Genomic DNA, 21,678 nt, shown 5'->3' with positions numbered 1-21,678 from the left:
GGAAGCCCCTTTCTTTAAAAAAGGAAGACATCTCCCTCGTCCTAGAATGAAAAGTCTCATCCTGAGAGCAGATGCGGCAGAGACGGAGGAATTGCCAGAAGGGGATGGCGTTTTTGCAAGAGACGGTGAGAAGAGGAATAGTCCAGATAGCTGTGAGAGTCAGTAGGCTTATAGTAAACATCAGTGGATAAGCTGTCTCCAGAGACAGAGACAGAAAAATCTAGAAAGGGGAGGGAGGTGTCAGAAAATTATTAATTTTGCCTCCTTATTCTGGTATCTGTCCCCCACTTTTCCTTCGCTACATCGACGACTGCATTGGCGCTGCTTCCTGCATGCATGCAGAGCTCGTTGACTTTATTAACTTTGCCTCCAACTTTCACCCTGCCCTCAAGTTTACCTGGTCCATTTCCGACACCTCCCTCCCCTTTCTAGATCTTTCTGTCTCTGTCTCTGGAGACAGCTTATCCACTGATGTCTACTATAAGCCTACTGACTCTCACAGCTAAATGGATTTCAGCAAGGCATTTGATAAGGTACCCCATGCAAGGCTTATTGAGAAAGTAAGGAGGCATGAGATCCAAGGGGACATTGCTTTGTGGATCCAGAACTGGCTTGCCCACAGAAGGCAAAGAGTGGTTGTAGACAGGTCATATTCTGCATGGAGACCGGTGACCAGTGGTGTGCCTCAGGGATCTGTTCTGGGACCCCTTTTCTTTGTGATTTTTATAAATGACCTGGATGAGGAAGTGGAGGGATAGGTTAGTAAATTTGCTGATGACACAAAGGTTGGGGGTGTTGTGGATAGTGTGGAGGGCTGTCACGAGATTACAACGGGACATTGATAGGATGCATAATGGGCTGAGAAGTGGCAGATGGAGTTTAACCCAGGTAAGTGTGAAGTGGTTCATTTTGGTAGGTCAAATATGATGGCAGAATATAGCATTAATGGTAAGACTCTTGGTAGTGTGGCAGATCAGAAGGATCTTGGGGTCCAAGTCCACAGGACTCTCAAAGCTGCTATGCAGGCTGACTCTGTGATTAAGAAGGCATATAGTGCACTGGCCTTCATCAATCATGGGATTGAGTTTAAGAGTCAAGAGGTAATATTGCAGCTGTATAGGACCTCGATCAGACCCCACCTGGAGTACTGTGCTCAATTCTGGTCGCCTCACTACAGGAAAGACATGGAAACCATAGAAAGGGTGCAGAGGAGATTTACAAGTTTGTTGTCTGGATTGGGGAGCACTCCTTATGAGAATAGATTGAGTGAACTCGGTCTTTTCTCCTTGGAGCGATGGAGGATGAGAGGTGACCTGATAGAGGTGTTCAAGTTGATGAGAGGCATTGATCGTGTGGATAGTCAGAGGCTTTTTCCCAGGGCTGAAATGGCTAGCACAAGAGGGCATAGTTTGAAGGTGCTTGGAAGTAGGTACAGAGGAGATGTAAGGGATAAGTTTTTTTTTACACAGAGAGTGGTGAGTGCGTGGAATGGGCTGCCGGTGGCAGTAGAAATGATAGGGTCTTTTAAGAGACTCCTGGATGGCTACATGAAGCTTAGAAAAATAGAGGGCTATGGGTAAAACCTAGGTAGTCTAAGGTAGGGACATGTTCGGCACAGCTTCGTGGGCTGAAGGGCCTGTATCGCACTGTAGGTTTTCTATGTTTCTATTTTGCGCTAAAATTGACTTTTCAGTGGTATAACACTAAAAACTGTGTTATGTCATTGAATTGCCAGACAAAGTGCACGTTACCCTCTTGATCTGTTGAAAATAATCAGACTGATATTGACAATGCATTGTAAATGCCAACCTATATTCAGATTTTAATATAATGACAGACAGGATTCACATTGAAAAACAGAAATAGGCAGGTCATTCCAGAAGACTGCACCTATCATTTTCTTCTGCAAAATACAACTGGTATTCCATTGTTCCACATTGTCAATCCTCCATTGAAATTGATGAGGTAGAAAGAAAAACTGTCCTTAATTATCTTGAATAAATAGGTTGCTTGATACAGTCAGAATATTGTGCGACTGCATTATTCTAACCATGAAATCGATCATCATCTTAACTGGAGTTCTGCAATTCACATGGTGCCAGCTTTGAATAGTACATTCAAGACACTGTCTCGCTAATCTCAATGAAGTAGTTATACAAAATTGTCAATTATCTTCAAGCAATGAATATGGTATGCACAATCTTGAGAATCACTGGAAAGATCTTCACTTGGGGAGCACCATATTTGTTCACAGAATGTCAGTATATTTACCCACCCATAACCAACATACAAAATCTTCAAGCTTCTGATGTGCTAAGACATGAGTTTTGCAGATGTGATGAAAAGTGTTCTGCATTTGTAACATTGATTTCCTCCTATAGTGAATACAGTACAAATATTTAATTTGATATTGGCTACTTGGTGACTCATCTGGAACACAGTGAAGAAGCTAGCCCATATCTGACAGAAGCCCATGGTGCAGTTCACTCAATCTTGGCTGAATCCTGGGAAGATTACAGTGCATTCATCATTTTTGTTACTGAGTCTAGGAACTGGAAATAATTGTACTTGATGTCATACTCCATGTCATACCAGAAATTCACTGAAACAGAGAGAGATGAAACTGAAATCCATGCTCTATTCATATTGATTCTCAGAACAAAACATTGTATTTCTTAAAAAAAAATCCCAGCTTTCTGCTTGGCTCTTAAAGTGCTGTCTCAGTCCATTCGTATTTAGCACAGGATTTAAGTCAGGCATTGAATTGCTAATCTCTGCCAGAGAGACTACAGGGCAGCAGAGGTACAGGAGGATGCAGGAAAGCATAGGCACACTGTTGGGAGATTTGCTATGTAATGTAACTGCCACATAGCTGATCCAGGAATGCCCATTCATTTGCGAGACTTTTCATTGTTTGGATCAATAGTCCTTATAAAGAGCTAGAAAGAGTGGTGTCCAGATTAAAGTGAGGAGGTGTACTTTGAGGACTACAATGAAAGGTAGGCCCCAATAAGCTGAGATGCAAGTTCAAGCATATCTGAAGGTAGCAGCACAGGTAGATAAGGTAGTGAAAAAGGCATTCAGGACTTCGTTAGGAGGTGAATAAAATATAAGAGACAGAAGTTATTGTACCACTTTAAACCATTAGGCCACAGGCAGAGTGCTATGTAGGTCTGGTTGCTATACTATAGGAGGTGAGTGCATAGGGTGGGTACAAAAGGGATATGAGAAGATGTTGACTTGGGATGGAGTGTTTCAGTTATGAGCAAAAACTGGAAAGGCTGGGTTGTATTCACTTGAGGGGAGGGGGCTGGGCTGGGTTGGGGCAGGGGCAGGGTAGGATTTAACAGCCGTATAGAATATTAGAAGGGGCATAGATGAGAGTAGATAGTGGGAAACTCTTCCACATGGACATTGTGCCAAAGGGCCTGTTTTATGCTGTATAATTCTGTAACAGTGAAATCTGAAGTTAGAGGGTATAGGTTTAGGATAAAAGGTTGAAAGGGGATCTGAGGAAGAACTTTTTCACGCAGGGTGTGCTTGGACTCTGGACTGTACGAACTGTACAACTTCCTGTACAACACTGTTTCAGCACATACCTATCTAACATATTCCTCAATATGTTAAGTAAAGAGAACAGCTGTTTTTTTTTACATGTGTAAAAGTCTTAGGCACTATAGATGTTTTACATGCTTTCAAATGGTATGGTCTCCACAGAGCCCTGATCTCAATATCATTGAGACTATCTGGGATTATCTAGAGACACAAAAGCAAGTGAGACAGACAAAGTCTACAGAAGAATTATGGCAAGTTCTCCAAGATGCTTGGAACAATCTACCAGCCAATCTTCTTATAAAACTACACAACAGTGTACTTAAGAGAATTGATGCAGTTTTAAAAGCAAAGGGTGGTTGCATCAAATATTGATTTTATTTAGTTTTTTAAAAAACTGATCACTGGTCTTTGTAATATTTTTTAATATTTGGAAACTTTTCATTTTATTATTTTGAAAACATCTTTGCTTTACAGATGTTTTTTACATGTGCCTAAGACTTTTGCACAGTAGTGTACAGTATGATCATATTAATTCTGTACCTGCAATACAGCCATGTGACTGGCGAACATGATGAAACCACAATGAGGGGAGATATAGCATCTCGCCTGCTCTCACTGTGCAATGGAGCGGTTTTGCATGGGCATACTCAGGGAAACGACTGAGGTCAGGATCCAGAGGGTCCAAAGGAATCCAAGGTACCTGGGATTAGGCATGAGCAGAGGCCATTAGTTATATTAAATGAGGGTATGTCAGGCTACAACTTGAAGATCTTTTCATATTTCACTCTGTACTTCATGCATAATAATTATGATTATACTACACATTTACGACCAAAATCTCCGAATGTTAAAATATATAATCATTTCATTCTTTTTGGCTGTGAAAACATTGGACTAATTCAACCAGTATAATGCAATCCTGAGTAATGGTGTGTGAGTGAACAGAGCCTGAGATTAATATTTCATTCAATTGGCAGCAGCTTGGATATTGCAGATTTCCTGTTGTACTGGAATATCTTAATTTGTGTCCTGGAGCTTTTCACAAAACCCAGCTGATGAGTAACAAAATATAATAAGTATCAGATGTTCAGGTTGGAGACTCAGTAATAATTAGATATAATTACATTCCAGTGAAATTCAATTACATCATAATGTTCCCAAAATACCTCCCTGGCTATAAGATACAATCTGCTGGATCACTAACCTGTGCTGGAATGAAGGTTTATACTCTTGGACCATCCTGAAATTGATTTCTGTTGACCTCAGGGGAAAACAGTACTTGCACAAAAACCTAGAGCACCTATGCATGGTAATCACTGTGTATTCCCTGCTGGAGAGTAGTGGTCAGGTGAGAATATGATTCAGATTCTTTAATTAAAAATAGTCACCAATAAAAAAGTAGTTTATGGGCATTGCTGGCAAAGCCAGTATTTTTTGCTCATCTCCAAGTGCCTTTGTGAAGGTGATGATTATGGAGTTAGAACAGAAGAAACAGGAGCAGGAGTCGGCCATCCGGCCCATCGAGCCTGTCCCACCATTCAGTAAGATCATGGCTGATCTGTCCATAAGGGGAACGTCGAGGAAACTTATAAACTCAGCTCCATCTACCTGCCTTTTCCCCATAGCCCTTAATTCCCGAACTATGTAAAAACCTATCAACTGTATCTTAAATACATATAGTGAAAAAGTCTCAACTGCTTCTCTGGGCAGAGAATTCCACAGATTCACCACTCTCTGGGAAAAACAATTTCTCCTCATCTCCATCCTAATCTTCTCCCCTGAATCTTGAGGCAATGTCCCCTAGTTCTAGTCTCACCTACCAATGGAAACAACTTTCCTACTTCTATCTTATCTATCCTTTTCAAAATTTTGTAAGTTTCTGTAAGATCCCCTCTCATTCTTCTGAACTCCAGGTGACTTTATAGTCCCAGGTGACTTAATGTCTCCTCATAGGTTAACCCTTTTATCCCTGGAATCAACCTGGTGAACCTCCAAAGCCAGTATATCCTTCCTCAAGTATGGAGACCAGAACTGCACACAGTACTCCAGGTGCAGCCTCACCAATACCCTGCATAGTTGCAGCATGACCTCCCGACTCTTGAATTCAATCCCTCTAGCAATGAAGGCTATTCCATTTGCCTTCTTGATAACCTGTTGTACCTGCAAGCCAACTTTTTACGATTCATGAACAAACACTCCCAAGTCCCTCTGCACAACAGCATGCTGCAATCTTTCACAATTTAAATAATAATCTGCTTTTCTATTATTCCTTCCAAAGAGGATAATCTCGCATTTACCAACAATGTATTCCATCTGCCAGACCTTGGCCCACTCACTTAACCTATCCATATCCCTCTGCAGACTCTCCACATCCTCTGTACAACTTGCTTTTCCACTCAGTTTAGTGTCGTCAGCAAATTTTGCTACGCTACACTCAGTCCCCTCTTCCAGATCATCAATGTAAATGGTAAACAGCTTGGGACCAGCACCAATCCCTGTGGCACCCCACTCACCACTGACTGCCAACCGGAGAAACACCCATTTATACCAACTCTCTGCCTTCTATTGGTTAACCAATCCACTATCCATGCCAGTACACTTCCTCCGACTCCATGCATCCATATCTTATTTACTCTCTTGTGTGGCACCTTATCGAACGCCTTCTGGAAATCCAAGTATACAACATCCACCTGTTCCCCTCTATCCACTGCACTCATTATGTCCTCAAAGAACTCCAGTAAGTTTGTCAAACAAGACCTGCCCTTTCTGAATCCATGCTGCATCTGTGCAATGGAACCACTCCTTTCTAAATATTTCGCTATTTCTTCTTTAATGACAGCTTCAAGCATTTTCCCGACTACAGAAGTTAAGCTAACCGGCCTATAGTCTTTTGCCTACACCCTTTTTTTAAAAAGTGGTGTGACATTTGCTGTCTTCCAATCTGCCGGGACCTGCCCCAGAGCCTAGAGAGTTTTGGTAAATGATTACCAATGCGTCTATTATAACCTCCGCCAATTCCTTCAACAATCTGGGATGCATTCCATCAGGACCAGGGGAATTATCTACCTTCAGGCCCTCTAGTTTGCTCATCACTATCTCTTTAGTGACAGAGATTTTATCAAGGTCCTCACCTCCCATTTCATCCATAACATCCTTCTTTAACATATTAGACGTGTGCTCCACCGTGAAGACCGACACAAAATAGTCGTTCAATGCCTCAGCCATTTCCTTATCACCCAATATCAATTTCCCTTTTTCATCTTCCAAGGGACCTACGTTGATTTTAGCCACCCTCTTCCACTTTATATATTTATAAAAACTTTTGCTATCTGTTTCTATATTTTGTGCTAATTTACTTTCATACTCTTTCTACCCTTTCCTTATTTCTTGTTTAGTTGTTCTCTGTTGCTTTTTAAAGTTTTCCCAATCCTCCAGTCTCCCACTACTCTTTGCGACTTTGTACACAAGCTTTTAATTTGATACTATCTTTTATTTCCTTAGTTATCCAAGGCTGGCTCTCCTCACACTTACTGTCCTTACTTTTGACTGAAATATACTTTTGTTGAGCACTGTGAAAAATCTTTCTGAAAGTATTCCACTGTTCCTCAACCGTCCTACCAAATAGCCTGTGCTCCCAATCCACATTAGCCAATTCCACCCTCATCCCTTTATAGTCTCCCTTGTTCAAGCATAATACACTAGTTTTAGATCTATTTCATCCTCCATCTGAATGCGAAATTCAATCATACTATGATCACTTTTTCCAAAAGGATCCCTGACTACAAGATCGTTAATCTTACCTGTCTCATTGCACAGGACGAGATCTAAGACAGCGTTTTCCCTTGTAGGTTCACTAACATGCTACTCAAGAAAGCCATCACGGATGCATTCTATGTAGTCCTCCTAAAGACTTCCTTAACCAACCTGATCCACCCAATCTATGTGGAAGTTAAAATCCCCCATGACAACTGCCTTTCCATTCTTACAAGCCTCAGTTATTTCTTGGTTAGTCGTCTCTGCCACTGCAATATTTTTATTAGGTGGCCTATAGACAACTCCCACCAGCGATTTTTTTCCCTTTACTATTCTTCATCTCTACTCAGATGGACTCAACAGTCTGCTCTGTAGATCTTATATTGTCTCTCACAATCACCCTGATCTCATCCCTAATCAAGAGCGCCACCCCACCTCCTCTGCCTTCCTGCCTATCTTTCCGTATTACCTGATACCCTTGGATATTTAATTCCCAGTCATCTCCACCTTGCTACCAGGTTTCTGTAATGGCTACTAAATCATATGCCTTGGTACTGATCTGTGCCACAAATTCATTAACCTTGTTTCTAATACTACGGGCACTTAGATAAAGTGCCCTTATACTCATTGTCCTTTTAGAATCTAGTGATCTGTGCAATTTTTGCTTTTTACTTTTATGTATTCTACTCTTATTTTCTTCACTAACTCTAGCTTTGGTCTCTGCATCACTTTCCTCTTCTTTTCTGTGTGGGTTCCCACCCCCCTGCCATATTAGTTTAAAGTACTAGCAAACAATCTCCTGAGGACATTGATCCCAACCCTGCCCAGATGAACACCATCCGGACAGTACTGGTCCCACCTCCCCCAGAAGTGGTTCCAATGCCCCAAGAATCTGAAACCCTCCCTCCTATACCACCGCTCAAGCCACATATTCATTCTATCTATCCTGCTATTCCAACTCTGGCTAACACGTGGCTCCGGTAATAATCCTGAGATTATTACCTTTGAGGTCCTACTCTTTAATTTATCTCCTTGCTCCCTAAATTCAGCTTGTAGGATCTCATCCTGCTTTCTTCCTATATTGTTAGTATCTACATGCACCACGACAGCTGGCTGCTCACCCTCCCCTTTCAGAATGCCCTGCAGCCTGTCCGAGACATCTCTGACCCTTGCACCCAGGAGGTAACACACTATACGGGAGTTCCATTTGCGGCCACAGAAGCTCCTCTCTATTCCCCTACCATGGAATCCCCTACCACAACAGCTCCGCCACTCTTCTTCTTGCCCTCGTGCGCAGCAGAGCCATCCACGGTGCCATGATCCTGGCTACACTGCCTTCACCTGATGAGCCATCTCCCCCAACAGACTCCAAAGTGGTATATCTTGACCGCAGGAGACTCCTGTACTACCTTCCTGCAACTACTCTTCCTGTTGGTCACCCATTCCCTATCTTTCCTTAGATCCTTAAACTGCGGTGTGACCAACTCACTAAATGTGCTATCCACAACATTCTCAGCATCTCGGATGTTCCAAAGGGAGTCCATGCGCAGCTCCAGTGCTGCCATGCGGTCTATTAGGAGCTACAGCTGGACACACTTCCTGCACACGTAGTCTTCAGGGACACTGTCAGCCTTCCTGAGTTCCCACATGTAACAGTGCAGAAACGGACCCTCTGGTTCAACTGCTCCATGTTGAGTGAGATTCCCATCGAAGCTAGTCCCATTTGCCCATAGTTGGCCCATATCCCTCTAAATTTTTCCTATTCATGCATTTGTCGCAATGCTTTTTTAATGTTAACAGACCTGCCTCAATTACTTCCTCTGGCAACACATTCTATATACACACCACCCTCCATGTAAAAAAGTACCCCTTGGGTCCCTGTTAAATCTTTCCTCTCTCACCTTAAACCTATGCTCTCCAGTCCTTCTAAAGGTAGTCTCCCAATGCTGATAGATAGAATGTGCCAGAATTTAGGTCAACTAACAGTAAAGTAACAGCAACATTTTTCCAGATAGTGCACATCTTGGTAGTGAACCAGCTCATTGTGATGGGTTTATTTTCTTGCTGCCCATGTCTCCTCTTGGTGATTGAGATTGAGGGTTTGTGAGGTGCTGTTGAGGAGTTTAGTCAAGCATTTGTACATTAGACAGACTGCAGCCGCTATGAATTGGTGGTGGAGGGAATGTTTACGTTGGTGGGTTGAGTCCCTATCAAGTAGATAGCTTTGTGCTGGATTATGCCTAGTTTCCCAAATTTGAGTGGGCAGCAAGTACTCCATCATATACCTGGCTTATGCTTGTAGATGGTGGTAGAAAGGCTTGAGGTTGTGCGAAAGTGAATTACTCACCAAAGAATATCGGCCTCTGATCTAGTGTTAAACTATTCATGTAGCTCTTCCAGTATTGTTTCTGCTCAGTGACCTCTGGAATACTGATAATGAGAACTTGAAAATGGTAGTCAAAGGTAGCTGCTAGCCTCCTCCTCCTTGAAGATGGTCAGTACTTGGGACATCTAAATTATGATTGTTATTTGCCAATTCCCAGTCTATGCCAGGAAGTTATCTTGGTCTTGCTACATGCAAGCATGAAGCAGTGGACTGCTTCACATGCTAAGGAGTTGCCCACAGAATTGAACAATGTGGAATCATCTCCACTTCTGACCTTGTTATTGCAAGAGAGTCATTGCACAAAACTGATCGTATGAACCTTTCAATGTGGTATGATGCCTATAGAAATAACCCACCAAAGATTAAAGCCATTGGGATAGAAAGGGGAAAAACTGGAAGAGAAGGACTACAACATGGTGAGGTCGTCTGGTGGCAAAGTATCTTAGACCATTTGATCAATTAACAAATCACTGCAAATATAGAGCACTAAACAGAGATATGCCAAATAAAAGGGAATAGGAAGTATTTATTCTACCGAATGCTAAACTGGGAGTAAACAAAAATAGGGCTTTGCAGCTGCATTGATTGGAAGTAAATGAGGAGGTGTTAGCTAGAATTATGTAATCACAGAATGAATGAACAGGGGTTTGGCCCACTGAAAATCTGTACAAGAATGAACGTGAGTAGAAGATAAATTAGGCTTATTGAGACTCTTTACTATGAGAATGAATGAAAAGAAGCTGTGCATGTAGTGCCAATGACCATTACATTAATTCAGCTCTTAGAACAGACTTCTTTTCTGTTGAAATTACAAAAAATGTTTGGCTTTGATACACTGACCTCCTGCTGTAAGACAGTTGTTTGGGAAACAACCAACATCAGCGGCTAGAGTGGCTACGGCAAGTATAAGGTTATAATTTTAAGAGGATGATTTGACAACATCCAATCCCCCTTATGATTACATGGGATATGATTTTGTTTGCTGTATTCATAAAATAGGTCGTACAATGCAAGATATTGCTTTGTCTTCAATCACTGCACAAGGCACATCGAATATCAAACAATACAGAACAGTAATGGGTCCTTCGGCCCATCATATCGACACTGACCATGATGCCACTCACAGAGTCCATATCCCTTTATTCCCTACCTGTTCATGTGTCAGATGACTCTACCCGCAAGGATGTCACCAGCCGTCAGTGAGTTGCTCCTTCTCAATGGCTGGGCCATACACATTGGTGAGAGTGTTTCTGTACTTTAATCGCATGGTTGCAAGGACACAACCATCAACCAGCTCTTTTACCCAAGGTGGTGAAAATACTTCCTGGCAGAATACCCAGGCCAGAAGTGATCGCTCGTGGTGATCCACGGGTAATCATTGTAGTGATGTAATCTGAGCCCCTTTATGAACTTGCCTTCAGGCACTCTCACCCAACACATCGATCCCTCCTATCAAACTAAATCTCACATTTTGTAATATTTTTAAGAGAAAACCTGCTCATCATTAATCAACATGGCTGCAATAGATTGTAGCAGGGAGCTTCAATGGGAATGAAATGAAATTCCATTTTCTGTAGCAAAATAACACTGCACAAGTACTTCCCTTTGATGACAGGAGACAGGTGGCAAGCTCTGAAATCTAGTGATAGCTGTGTGGTTAAATTGTCACCCCAAGTCCTGATGGCAACACAGAAATCCCTTGCTTCATGAAGTCAGCACTGCACTCCATGCAAATGATATTCAAGAGATTTGCCCTGTAGCCTTGCAATTATGAATCAGCCTTAATACCATTCGTTATATCAGTTAGAAAAAAATCTTAGCTTTAAAAATAGCAAACTGTACTGTTAATATGTCAGCAAGTTTCAAGAATATTAAAAAGTAGAAATATGCTTCATACTTGCTCCATCATTCAGATCATGACTGATCTTTTACCCATTTCATTTTTCTGCACTAATCCCATATCCCAATTCCCTTAATATATAAAAATCTTATCAAATTCAGTCTTGAATATACTTAGTAACTGAGACTTCACATGCATAAGGTAAAGACTTCCAAATATTTACCACATTCTGAAAGAAGAAATTTATTTTAATCATTGGTTCTGGAAGACTGAGTGACCTAGTTCAAGACATACCACCCAAGGTAACACTGACCTAGTAACTAATCTGTCAACCTCTTATTCTTCTAAACTCAAGAAAATGGGTTAATCTACTTAATCTCATTTCATGCAGCAAATTCACTACCCCAGGCGTCAATCAGGTGAACATTCACTGCACCCCATCTACTGCAAGCATATCCTGTTTTGACCTGACCTACTACAATAATCCAGGTTCAGTGTCATCAAGGCCCCTTAAAACTGAAGCAAGAAGTCTCTACTTTTGTACTCTTGCAATAATACATCCACATTATCTAATGAATGCTTATGAGCTACTTAATTTATAATCTTAAAAGGAATCATTATTTTCCCATGCCTATATATTCTTCAGGTACAGAGAAGACTTAGTATAGAAACAGGCCCTTCAGCCCATCCCATCCATGCTGAACCCTAGCTCTCCATACCCCTACTATCCAAGTCCTTATCCAAACCCTTATCCAAACATCTCTTAAATGTTGAAAACGAGCTCACATGTACCAATTGTGTTAGCGGCTCATTCCAGCCTCACGACACTCTGAGTGAAGAAGTTTCCTCTTATATTCCCCTTACACTTTAGCCTATGATCTCTGGTTGTAGTCCCACCCAACCTCAGCGGAAAAAATCTGCCTGCATTTGCCCCATCTATACCCCCCATAATTCTGTATATTTCTATCAAATCTCCTCTCATTCTTCTACAAGCAATAAAGTCCTAAGCTATTCAATCTTCTGTCCTCCAGTCCCCGCAACATCTTTGTAAATTTTCTCTGTATTCTTTCAAGTACGGTAGTGTAGAATAGTACTATCCACCTTGTGACTGGCTTGGACACAGAAGTCTCTTACAGTGGATGAGAGAAAATGAGGTGTAAAAGCAAAAGGAGTGTACAACACTATAAAGGCCATACTGATCATCCAAGGACCTATCATCAAAAGCAGGGTTTGATTGGGCAGACAGCACGTCCAAAACTTCAAGAGAAATAATACAGGCACAGCAGCAGATGAGATTAATTCACATTAAATGTTGTAGTGTCAATTTATCGGTAGAGAGAAAACATCATACTGGATCCACGGCATAACATATGTTGAGATCCAGAGATTCAAATGTAGTTGCCTTAAGATAATTCATCTGACCAGATTACCACCATTACTAGTCGCAGCATTTATGCTGGAAATTAAATTACAGCTCCTTGCTATATTATTCATTTCCACACCTCTGCATAAATGCACACAATACATTGTCACATTTTTGACCACTTCAATTATTTTCCCTGGCAATTCAATTGGAAGAAAAGCAAATGGATGATAGGTACCAATTAACTTAATTTTATTCCCATTTTCCTCATGTGCCTCCTGAACTCCTGTCTTAACTTACGTGAATTAACAACACACAAGCCAGTAAATGCAATTTATTCAAATACTTAAAGTTTGATCTTTATTGACTATTATTACTGTTTACCTAACCAGTGTTTTTTTTCCTTTTAGGTTTATTCCTGACACAATTCCATGTTATTATTGGTGGTCATATTTGTGCCCAACTTTCTCATATAGTATCTCATCAACAAATAGGCCCTTTGACAAAGAATTCACTATTAGCCATATGAATGTTAGCTGTGATTTGTGAGGAGGCAGACCCAAACATCCCATCTTGCTAAACACTCTTAGCTTGTTTATTCATTACAAGCTCAACCCTGAAGCTGGAATTTAAATGAAGTTGAGGAAAGAAAACAGTTCTATCATCCTAACCAGGTATCTCGTTAGATTCTGGACTAGTTCCTGAGGATTGGAGGGTGGCTAATGTAACCCCACTTTTTAAAAAAGGAGGGAGAGAGAAACCGGGGAATTATAGGCCGGTTAGCCTAACGTCGGTGGTGGGGAAACTGCTGGAGTCAGTTATCAAGGATGTGATAACAGCACATTTGGAAAGCGGTGAAATGATCGGACAAAGTCAGCATGGATTTGTGAAAGGAAAATCATGTCTGACGAATCTCATAGAATTTTTTGAGGATGTAACTAGTAGAGTGGATAGGGGAGAACCAGTGGATGTGGTATATTTGGATTTTCAAAAGGCTTTTGACAAGGTCCCACACAGGAGATTAGTGTGCAAACTTAAAGCACACGGTATTGGGGGTAAGGTATTGGTGTGGGTGGAGAATTGGTTAGCAGACAGGAAGCAAAGAGTGGGAATAAACGGGACCTTTTCAGAATGGCAGGCGGTGACTAGTGGGGTACCGCAAGGCTCAGTGCTGGGACCCCAGTTGTTTACAATATATATTAATGACTTGGATGAGGGAATTAAATGCAGCATCTCCAAGTTTGCGGATGACACGAAGCTGGGTGGCAGTGTTAGCAGTGAGGAGGATGCTAAGAGGATGCAGGGTGACTTGGATAGGTTGGGTGAGTGGGCAAACTCATGGCAGATGCAATTTAATGTGGATAAATGTGAAGTTATCCACTTTGGTGGCAAAAATAGGAAAACAGATTATTATCTGAATGGTGGCCGATTAGGAAAAGCGGAGGTGCAACGAGACCTGGGTGTCATTATACACCAGTCATTGAAAGTGGGCATGCAGGTACAGCAGGCGGTGAAAAAGGCGAACGGTATGCTGGCATTTATAGCGAGAGGATTCGAGTACAGGAGCAGGGAGGTACTACTGCAGTTGTACAAGGCCTTGGTGAGACCACACCTGGAGTATTGTGTGCAGTTTTGGTCTCCTAATCTGAGGAAAGACATCTTTGCCATAGAGGGAGTACAAAGAAGGTTCACCAGATTGATTCCTGGGATGGCAGGTCTTTCATATGAAGAAAGACTGGATGAACTGGGCTTGTACTCGTTGGAATTTAGAAGATTGAGGGGGGATCTGATTGAAACGTATAAGATCCTAAAGGGATTGGACAGGCTAGATGCGGGAAGATTGTTCCCGATGTTGGGGAGGTCCAGAACGAGGGGTCACAGTTTGAGGATAGAGGGGAAGCCTTTTAGGACTGAGATTAGGAAAAACTTCTTCACACAGAGAGTGGTGAATCTGTGGAATTCTCTGCCACAGCAAACTGTTGAGGCCAGTTCATTGGCTGTGTTTAAGAGGGAGTTAGATATGGCCCTTGTGGCTACAGGGGTCAGGGGGTATGGAGGGAAGGCTGGGTTCTGAGTTGGATGATCAGCCATGATCATAATAAATGGCGGTGCAGGCTCGAAGGGCCGAATGGCCTACTCCTGCACCTATTTTCTATGTTTCTATGTTTCTATCTCAAGTGAAGCTGTTTTTTAAACAAAGTACCAAAGCACAAAAACCATGTTTACTTTGGACAATATAAAGACTGTGCTTTAGATAGGTAGCTAGATCAGAGAGTCCTGTATTGCTGGAGAAGGCTTTATCTTAAGTTTCCACCTTAGAGTAGAGAAACTGAGAGTACTAATATACTTAGGACTCCTTAATCCCACTCCTGCAGGAACCAGCGCATGTGCAACGCATTTCTGTGCCCAGCAACAAGATGGTGACATCTCACCTTAGTGTCCATTCTTTATTTGGGAGTTGTAAGTCAACTATAGGGGACCTCATAGCTTAGCCCCATGCTTTGCCTGCCAAACACATATACATCCACATTTACCAACACAAGTCAAGAACTAGAGGAGGAATCCTGACCAACTTCTCGAATCTCTAGCTTTGGGAGGGTGAATCGTGGCATCCATTGCTGCCAACCTGACTGGGGATTTCCCTCTAACAGGGTTAGGGTGATACACAGAGAAACCTATAGTTAAAGATTTTGAAACAATTTATTAGTTGTTACTTATTTCTTAATAAGCGTCAAAAGTTGGACTATTTACCAGCTAATTTTGTGTGTCGTTATAATAAATATACAGTAATATTGAAACTGCCTACCTGTCTATGGTCTAACCATATTATTTAAGATTGTAGATTCCTGTTATTAATAAAGAAAAGAAATAGTAATATCTTGTGGATTGACATATTTATAACAAAAAAACACTAAATTATCCAGATGTTGAAAAGAAGTTCTACATATAAACATTCAGTTCATAAGCCTTTCTTCAATTCAGATTTTTCAGTGGGGTTTATATTTACATTTGGCATCAAAATACATGAATACTTTTTATAACTAGAAAATTCTTTATGTATCGAAATACTTTGATGAAACAATTGAATTATACAAAATGCTTTTTGAAAAGAAATACATTCGCCAATCAGCAAATTGAATTTCTGATATCCAAAGTAAACTTCTAAACAAAGTTAAAAAACCAAAAATTGCATTATTTCACTGTAACATCACACATACTAATTATGACTGTGTGGGCATGTGGCCAAGTGGTTAAGGCATTCCACTAGTGATCTGAAGGTCGTGAGTTCAAGCCCCGGCCGAGGCAACGTGTTGTATCCTTGAGCAAGGCACTTAATCACACATTACTCTGCGACGACACTGGTGCCAAGCTGTATGGGTCCTAATACCCTTCCCTAGGACAACACTGGTGTCATGAAGAGGGGAGACTTGCAGCATGGGCAACTGCTGGTCTTCCATACAATCTTGCCCAGGCCTACGCCCTGGAGAGTGAAGACTTTCCAGGCGCAGATTCATGGTCTCGCAAGACTAACGGATGCCTTTAACTAATTATGACTAAAAAAAAATGTGTACGATAATAACTTCATTTAATGTTGTCTTTCAAATGTCTGTACTGTTATCTTTTTACTTCAGATACTTGGTGAGCCTGACTGCATCAACAGAGAACCACTTCCTGTATCTCTGTTATACTGCTCACATCAGGTTGACTGCTAGTTTTTCATTGTGTTATGCAGTAGGAAGACGTTACTTTGAATCAGTTAAAATGATATGAAACAGTGAGGCTTTCAAACAGAGGCTGTAGCCTCCCCTCTTTGAAAGAGAGCAAAAATTACAGGGGATCATAAAGAACAGTTGGTTTATAGCAGCTACAGACAGCCAGTGAAGAAGTGACAACACAAAGGGACATCAAACTGAAAAATAGCTTCATTGTAAATACACAATTCCACAGAATCTTTCAAATCACTGTGTTAGTTGCTTTACCTTCTCTGCATTCTGCACATCTATCACATCGAAGGAACCATCTTCATTAACCTTGTATGTTGCAGGTTGGAAGAGTTCTGCAAAAGGAACAATAGACTTCTGTTTATAAGGGTATAAGGCTGCATTGTGCTAGGTATCCCCATACACGTTTATGCCAGGTTACAGTATGCAGCTAGAGAAAGGGAAGCTTGCTTCATATAAAGTCATACAGCAGAGAAAGGCCCTTCAGTACAACTGATTTACGTTGACCAAGATGCCTATCTAAGGTATCCCCATTTGCCCGCATTTGGCCCATATCCCCCTAAACTTTTTCTATCCATGTACCTGTCCAACTGTCATTTAAAATTTGTCATTTTACCTGCCTTGACCACTTCCTCTGGTAGCTCATTCCATATACATACCACATTCCATATTAAAAAAAAAGTTGCCCTGTAAGGTCCTTCCCTATGCTTCGCATGATTTTATACACCTGTAACTCAGTCCCTTGAGTCCTTGTAATTCATTTCTGCACTCTTACCGGTTTAAAAACAACTTTCCTATAGCAGGGTGAACAAATCTGAACAGCTGCAACATAACCTCCCAAGTTCTGTACTTAATGCCCTAACTCAGTGGTCCCCAACCTCCGGGCCGTGAAGCATGCAGGGGTGCAGCTGTAGCTGGAGTGCACCCAGCACATCTTTAAGAAAAAAGCCGAAATAAACAAGCTAATTAATTAGGTGCCACCCAGAAGCCAGTCTTCATTAGAGGAACTGAGGTGGAGAGGGTCAATAACTTTAAATTCTTCGGCATTAAGGATCGACGTTTCTCTCTCTGAAAAGTGTCAGAGGATCTGTTCTGGGACCAGCACGTAACCATCATTACAAAGAAAGCACGGCAGCACCTATACTTTATTAGAAGTTTGTGTAGATTCAACATGTCACCTCGATCCTGACAGCCCTGTCTTTTCAGCCTGTCTGGGCTGGTGCTTAAATTGACCAAACAATGGAACAGCTAAAGGCTCCAGCGCCCTGGAAAGAGGAGAGAACATTGCGTAGAGCAAGTGAAATCGACAATCGCCTCTGATCTGGGTGGCACCTAATTAATTAGCTTGTTTATTTTGGCTTTTTTCTTAAAGATATGCTGGGTGTGCTCTGGCTACTGCTGCACCCCTGCATGCTTCGCAGCCCGGTATCGGTCCGCGGCCCGGAGGTTGAGGACCACTGCCCTAACTGATGAAGGCCAGTGTGCCAAAAGCTTTCCTCTCCGCATCACTTGTTTATTGGGATTTCAGCCATACCACAGGCAGAGACTGCCTAAAAAGTGGGAAAGGAATACAATTTAAGTCAGTTCATGTGCACATTGGACTGATGGGTCAGCCACAGTGCTTTGTGACAGGGAGCAGGCACTCCTTAACTGCTCCTGTAAGCTGAATTCAATCTTGGGCTCGGAGGTGGTCTGTGAGGAGTTTACACATTCTCCCTTTGACCTCATGGCTTCCCCTGCCACATCTCAAAGACATGCAGGCTGACTACTGTACACCGACTCCAAGGGAAGCTGTGTGGTAGGAACCTGCCGATTTTGAGGGGAATGTGAGAAAAATAAAATGGGACTAGTGTAAATGGGTGCTTAACAGTCTTCAGTTGAGCTGAAGGGCCTGTTTTCAGACTGATTTATTTGAGGTATCTAAATGACAAATTCAAGCTCTGAGCACCTTCAACGTGGAGTGCTATACCAAGGTCCTGCACAGAGGAGTAAGGAAATGTGGTCATGAGTAATGCTGGAAAACATGATCAAACACTTGGTCAAAGTGGCATTTGGGATGAATATGGAGGAGGAAAGTGAGGCATTGAAGTGGAGTTGTTTGAGATGGAGATGCTGGAAATGGAACTGGATGCCTGGAGCCACATCTGTCACAATGAATATTCAGGGGAACTTAAGACAGTGGATGCGAGGAAGACTGAGCTCTCCATTAATCCTAAAGCTAGAGAAGGTTATAAAGATAGAATGGGAAGAAGACATGAGAAAATCTGAACACATTAACTATGGGTCTGCTGACGGAGGGGATCATCTAGATATCATGGCCAAGAAAGCTCACCAGAACCACTACTTCCTCAATAGGGTGAAGAAATTCGGCATGTCCTTTGATCTTCACCAATTTTTATAGATGTACCATAGAAAGCATCCTATCCTGATGCATCACAGCTTGGTATGGTAACTGCTCTGTCCATAATTACAAGAAACTGCAGAAAGTTGTGGACACAGCTCAGCACATCTCGGAAACCAGTCTTCCTTCCATGGACTCCGTCTACATTTCTTGCTGCCTCGGTAAAGCAGCCAACATAATCAAGGACTCCACTAAGACATCCTCTCTTCTCCCATCAGGCAGAAGGTTCAAAAGCCTGAAACCACATAGCAACAAGCTCAAGGACAGCTTTTATCCCATTGTTATACAATTATTGAACAGGCCCCTAACACAATAAAATGGACTCTCGACCTCTTTGTGGCCTTGCATCTTATCTGCCAGCACTGCATCTTCTCTGTAAAATTTAATCTGGTATTGGTTTTCCTTTATACTACCTCACTGTACTGCAGACATCCCACCCTGCAAAAACTCATTTCAGGGAGGTAGCACCACCACCCCCAGCCCCGGTCGACCTCCAAGGGTGTATGTATACAGGACATTTGATTATGAAAGAACACAACAAATTATTTGATCACATATTGTAAAAAAAATATACACACACTGTCAATGAATTTGTTAATTTTGCAAGACATCAGATTCACAAATGTTTTGTGAGACAACTGACTTCTGAATTGTCTTAATGTGACGCACCATGCTGAACGCCCTTTCTACATCACAATTAGAATTTGGCAGCACCAAAAGCAGCTTCATCAACTGGCAGAGCTCTTTGAATCTCAACTGCCCTGTGCTCACAGATTTTACTTTGGACAGCTTCCCCACGAACTCATCAACTGGCAAACTTTTGTAGGACATCAATAGAATAGCTCCTTAGCAGTTAGTCAGCTAGTTTAAATAACGTCAGCTATGAACAAATGACACCTGTTAAACTCACCTCAACATGTCTTTTACAGTCATTTAACCCACCATGGGCAATAGAAAAGTCACTGTTGCAAACAGTGCAGCGAGCAACACTGTCATTATTTTTGACCCCTATTAGGCAGGGGTACACTTTAGTGTAGTCTGGGGTGAAGTACGTTTTATATTTTCTTTTTTTGGAACACTCTGTCATGGCGCTGCAGGACACTAAACTGAACTGATGGACAATGAAAGAGAGAGAGAGGTCGACTGTAAAGCCCGCCCACAGAGAAAACTGATGGTCTGCTTAGCACAAAGAGAGACCAATCAGGATGCTCTCTCTGTCACTCTCTTGCTACGTCTGTCACTCACTCTCCGTCTCTCTCCCCCCTCGCTCGCTCACAAAAAAATCGATTTCTGGGATATTGTATATAAATTGATAGGGAGCCACTATCAATATGCGGAAGACTCCCGGAACTTCCGGGAGAGGTGGGATGCCTGGTACTGATTGACGAAATAATCTGTATGGATAGAATGTAAAACAAAGCTTTTCATTCCACATCTGTACATGTGACAATACTTTACCAATCTAACCTATTGAAATTTACTGTACTCCAAATACTGGACAAGCAGTCAGGCAAGAGAGAACCAGTGGAGGGATGAAAGCCAGATACAGAAAAGTGCAGCATTTAAGGGAGGAAGGGATGGAATAAGATACCTAGAGAATTGTAGAGGCAGGAATATAGGCTATATTCTGCCCCAATTAAGCTGAATAATGTTCCGAATAAACTAAGGGAATCCTGGCTATTTTCTTGATTTGTTTTTGTTGTTTAAGAGTTGTCCGAAATAAGTGGCTGCCCTGATTAACCGATGGCCCAGTTAACCAGAATCCACTGTATTTGGTGAACAGGCTACAGGAAGCTGGGTGCTCAGCAATTTACTGGGAATTCAACAGTTGGTGTGACATCTATATCAGGATTAACCTCCTGTAGCAAACCAAGATTATTCCATCTTTTTCTATTTCCTACCACTCTGGCAATACGTGTACAAATCGAATCATAGACCAGTGCTCAAGAATGGCTTGAGACTAACCATAATCAGGAAACTCAGAGGCAGCGGATGGATGCTGCTGGGAATGCCTGACCTACCGTAGGGGATAAAGGGTCTGTCAGTGGGCGGAAGGAGGATAAAATGCTTCTCTCCCGAAATCACACAGTACAGGTTCTCATAGTGATCTTTATGCACTGAGAAAAAAGATAAGTCAAAGTCAGTCAAATAATAATACAAAGTTAAAGGAAATCCAGTGTAGGCAAATCAATGGACCTCTATCACTGAAGGCATAAACTCACTGGACCACCATTTCCCTCAGTAAACAAATGATGCCTTTGTAGAACTACTCACCCCTCAACACTTAATATTTACTTACAGAATTACTTACATGTAGGATTTATTTTATATATACACCACGGATTTCATATATAAACATTGTACCTTGTAATTCACTTTAAGTAAATATTTAACTAGGAACCTCTTGCAATCCCATTACAATGAGAAAATAGTATGAACAGCAGATGGTGAGTATACTGTATATAAATATTATATACAGTAAACTTTTGATAATCCATCTCCTTTGGGAATTAGATGGTGCTGGACTAGTAAATTTTCCAGATCATTGGATCATTACCCAAATGTCCTTTATTTCATTTTTAAATTGCATGTTACACAGTTTTCCAATTAAACCAATGTGCAAGTATCTAGTGCTTTCCCTGCATATATGATGCATAA

General features: G+C 41.7%; 1 protein-coding gene across 1 annotated transcript in view; it reads right to left on the bottom strand.

Annotated features, from left to right (window-relative positions):
* Positions 1–569: 569 nt before the first annotated feature.
* Positions 570–21,678, bottom strand: part of jmjd7 (jumonji domain containing 7) — a 29,634-nt gene continuing 8,525 nt past the window's right edge. Inside the window, exons 5-8 of the mRNA XM_063052873.1 lie at positions 21,042–21,137; positions 16,878–16,954; positions 4,096–4,255; positions 570–2,602 (exon numbers count right to left, since the gene is read on the bottom strand). Coding sequence (XP_062908943.1) covers positions 2,514–2,602; positions 4,096–4,255; positions 16,878–16,954; positions 21,042–21,137 — 422 coding nt within the window. The 3' untranslated portion in view covers positions 570–2,513. The remainder of the gene's footprint in view (positions 2,603–4,095; positions 4,256–16,877; positions 16,955–21,041; positions 21,138–21,678) is intronic.

This window comes from Mobula hypostoma, chromosome 1 (genome assembly GCF_963921235.1).
Source record: "Mobula hypostoma chromosome 1, sMobHyp1.1, whole genome shotgun sequence".
Taxonomy (NCBI): Eukaryota; Metazoa; Chordata; class Chondrichthyes; order Myliobatiformes; family Myliobatidae; genus Mobula; species Mobula hypostoma.
The sequence above is the reverse complement of the archived record's forward strand: the minus strand, read 5'-3'. Positions and strand labels throughout refer to the sequence as shown.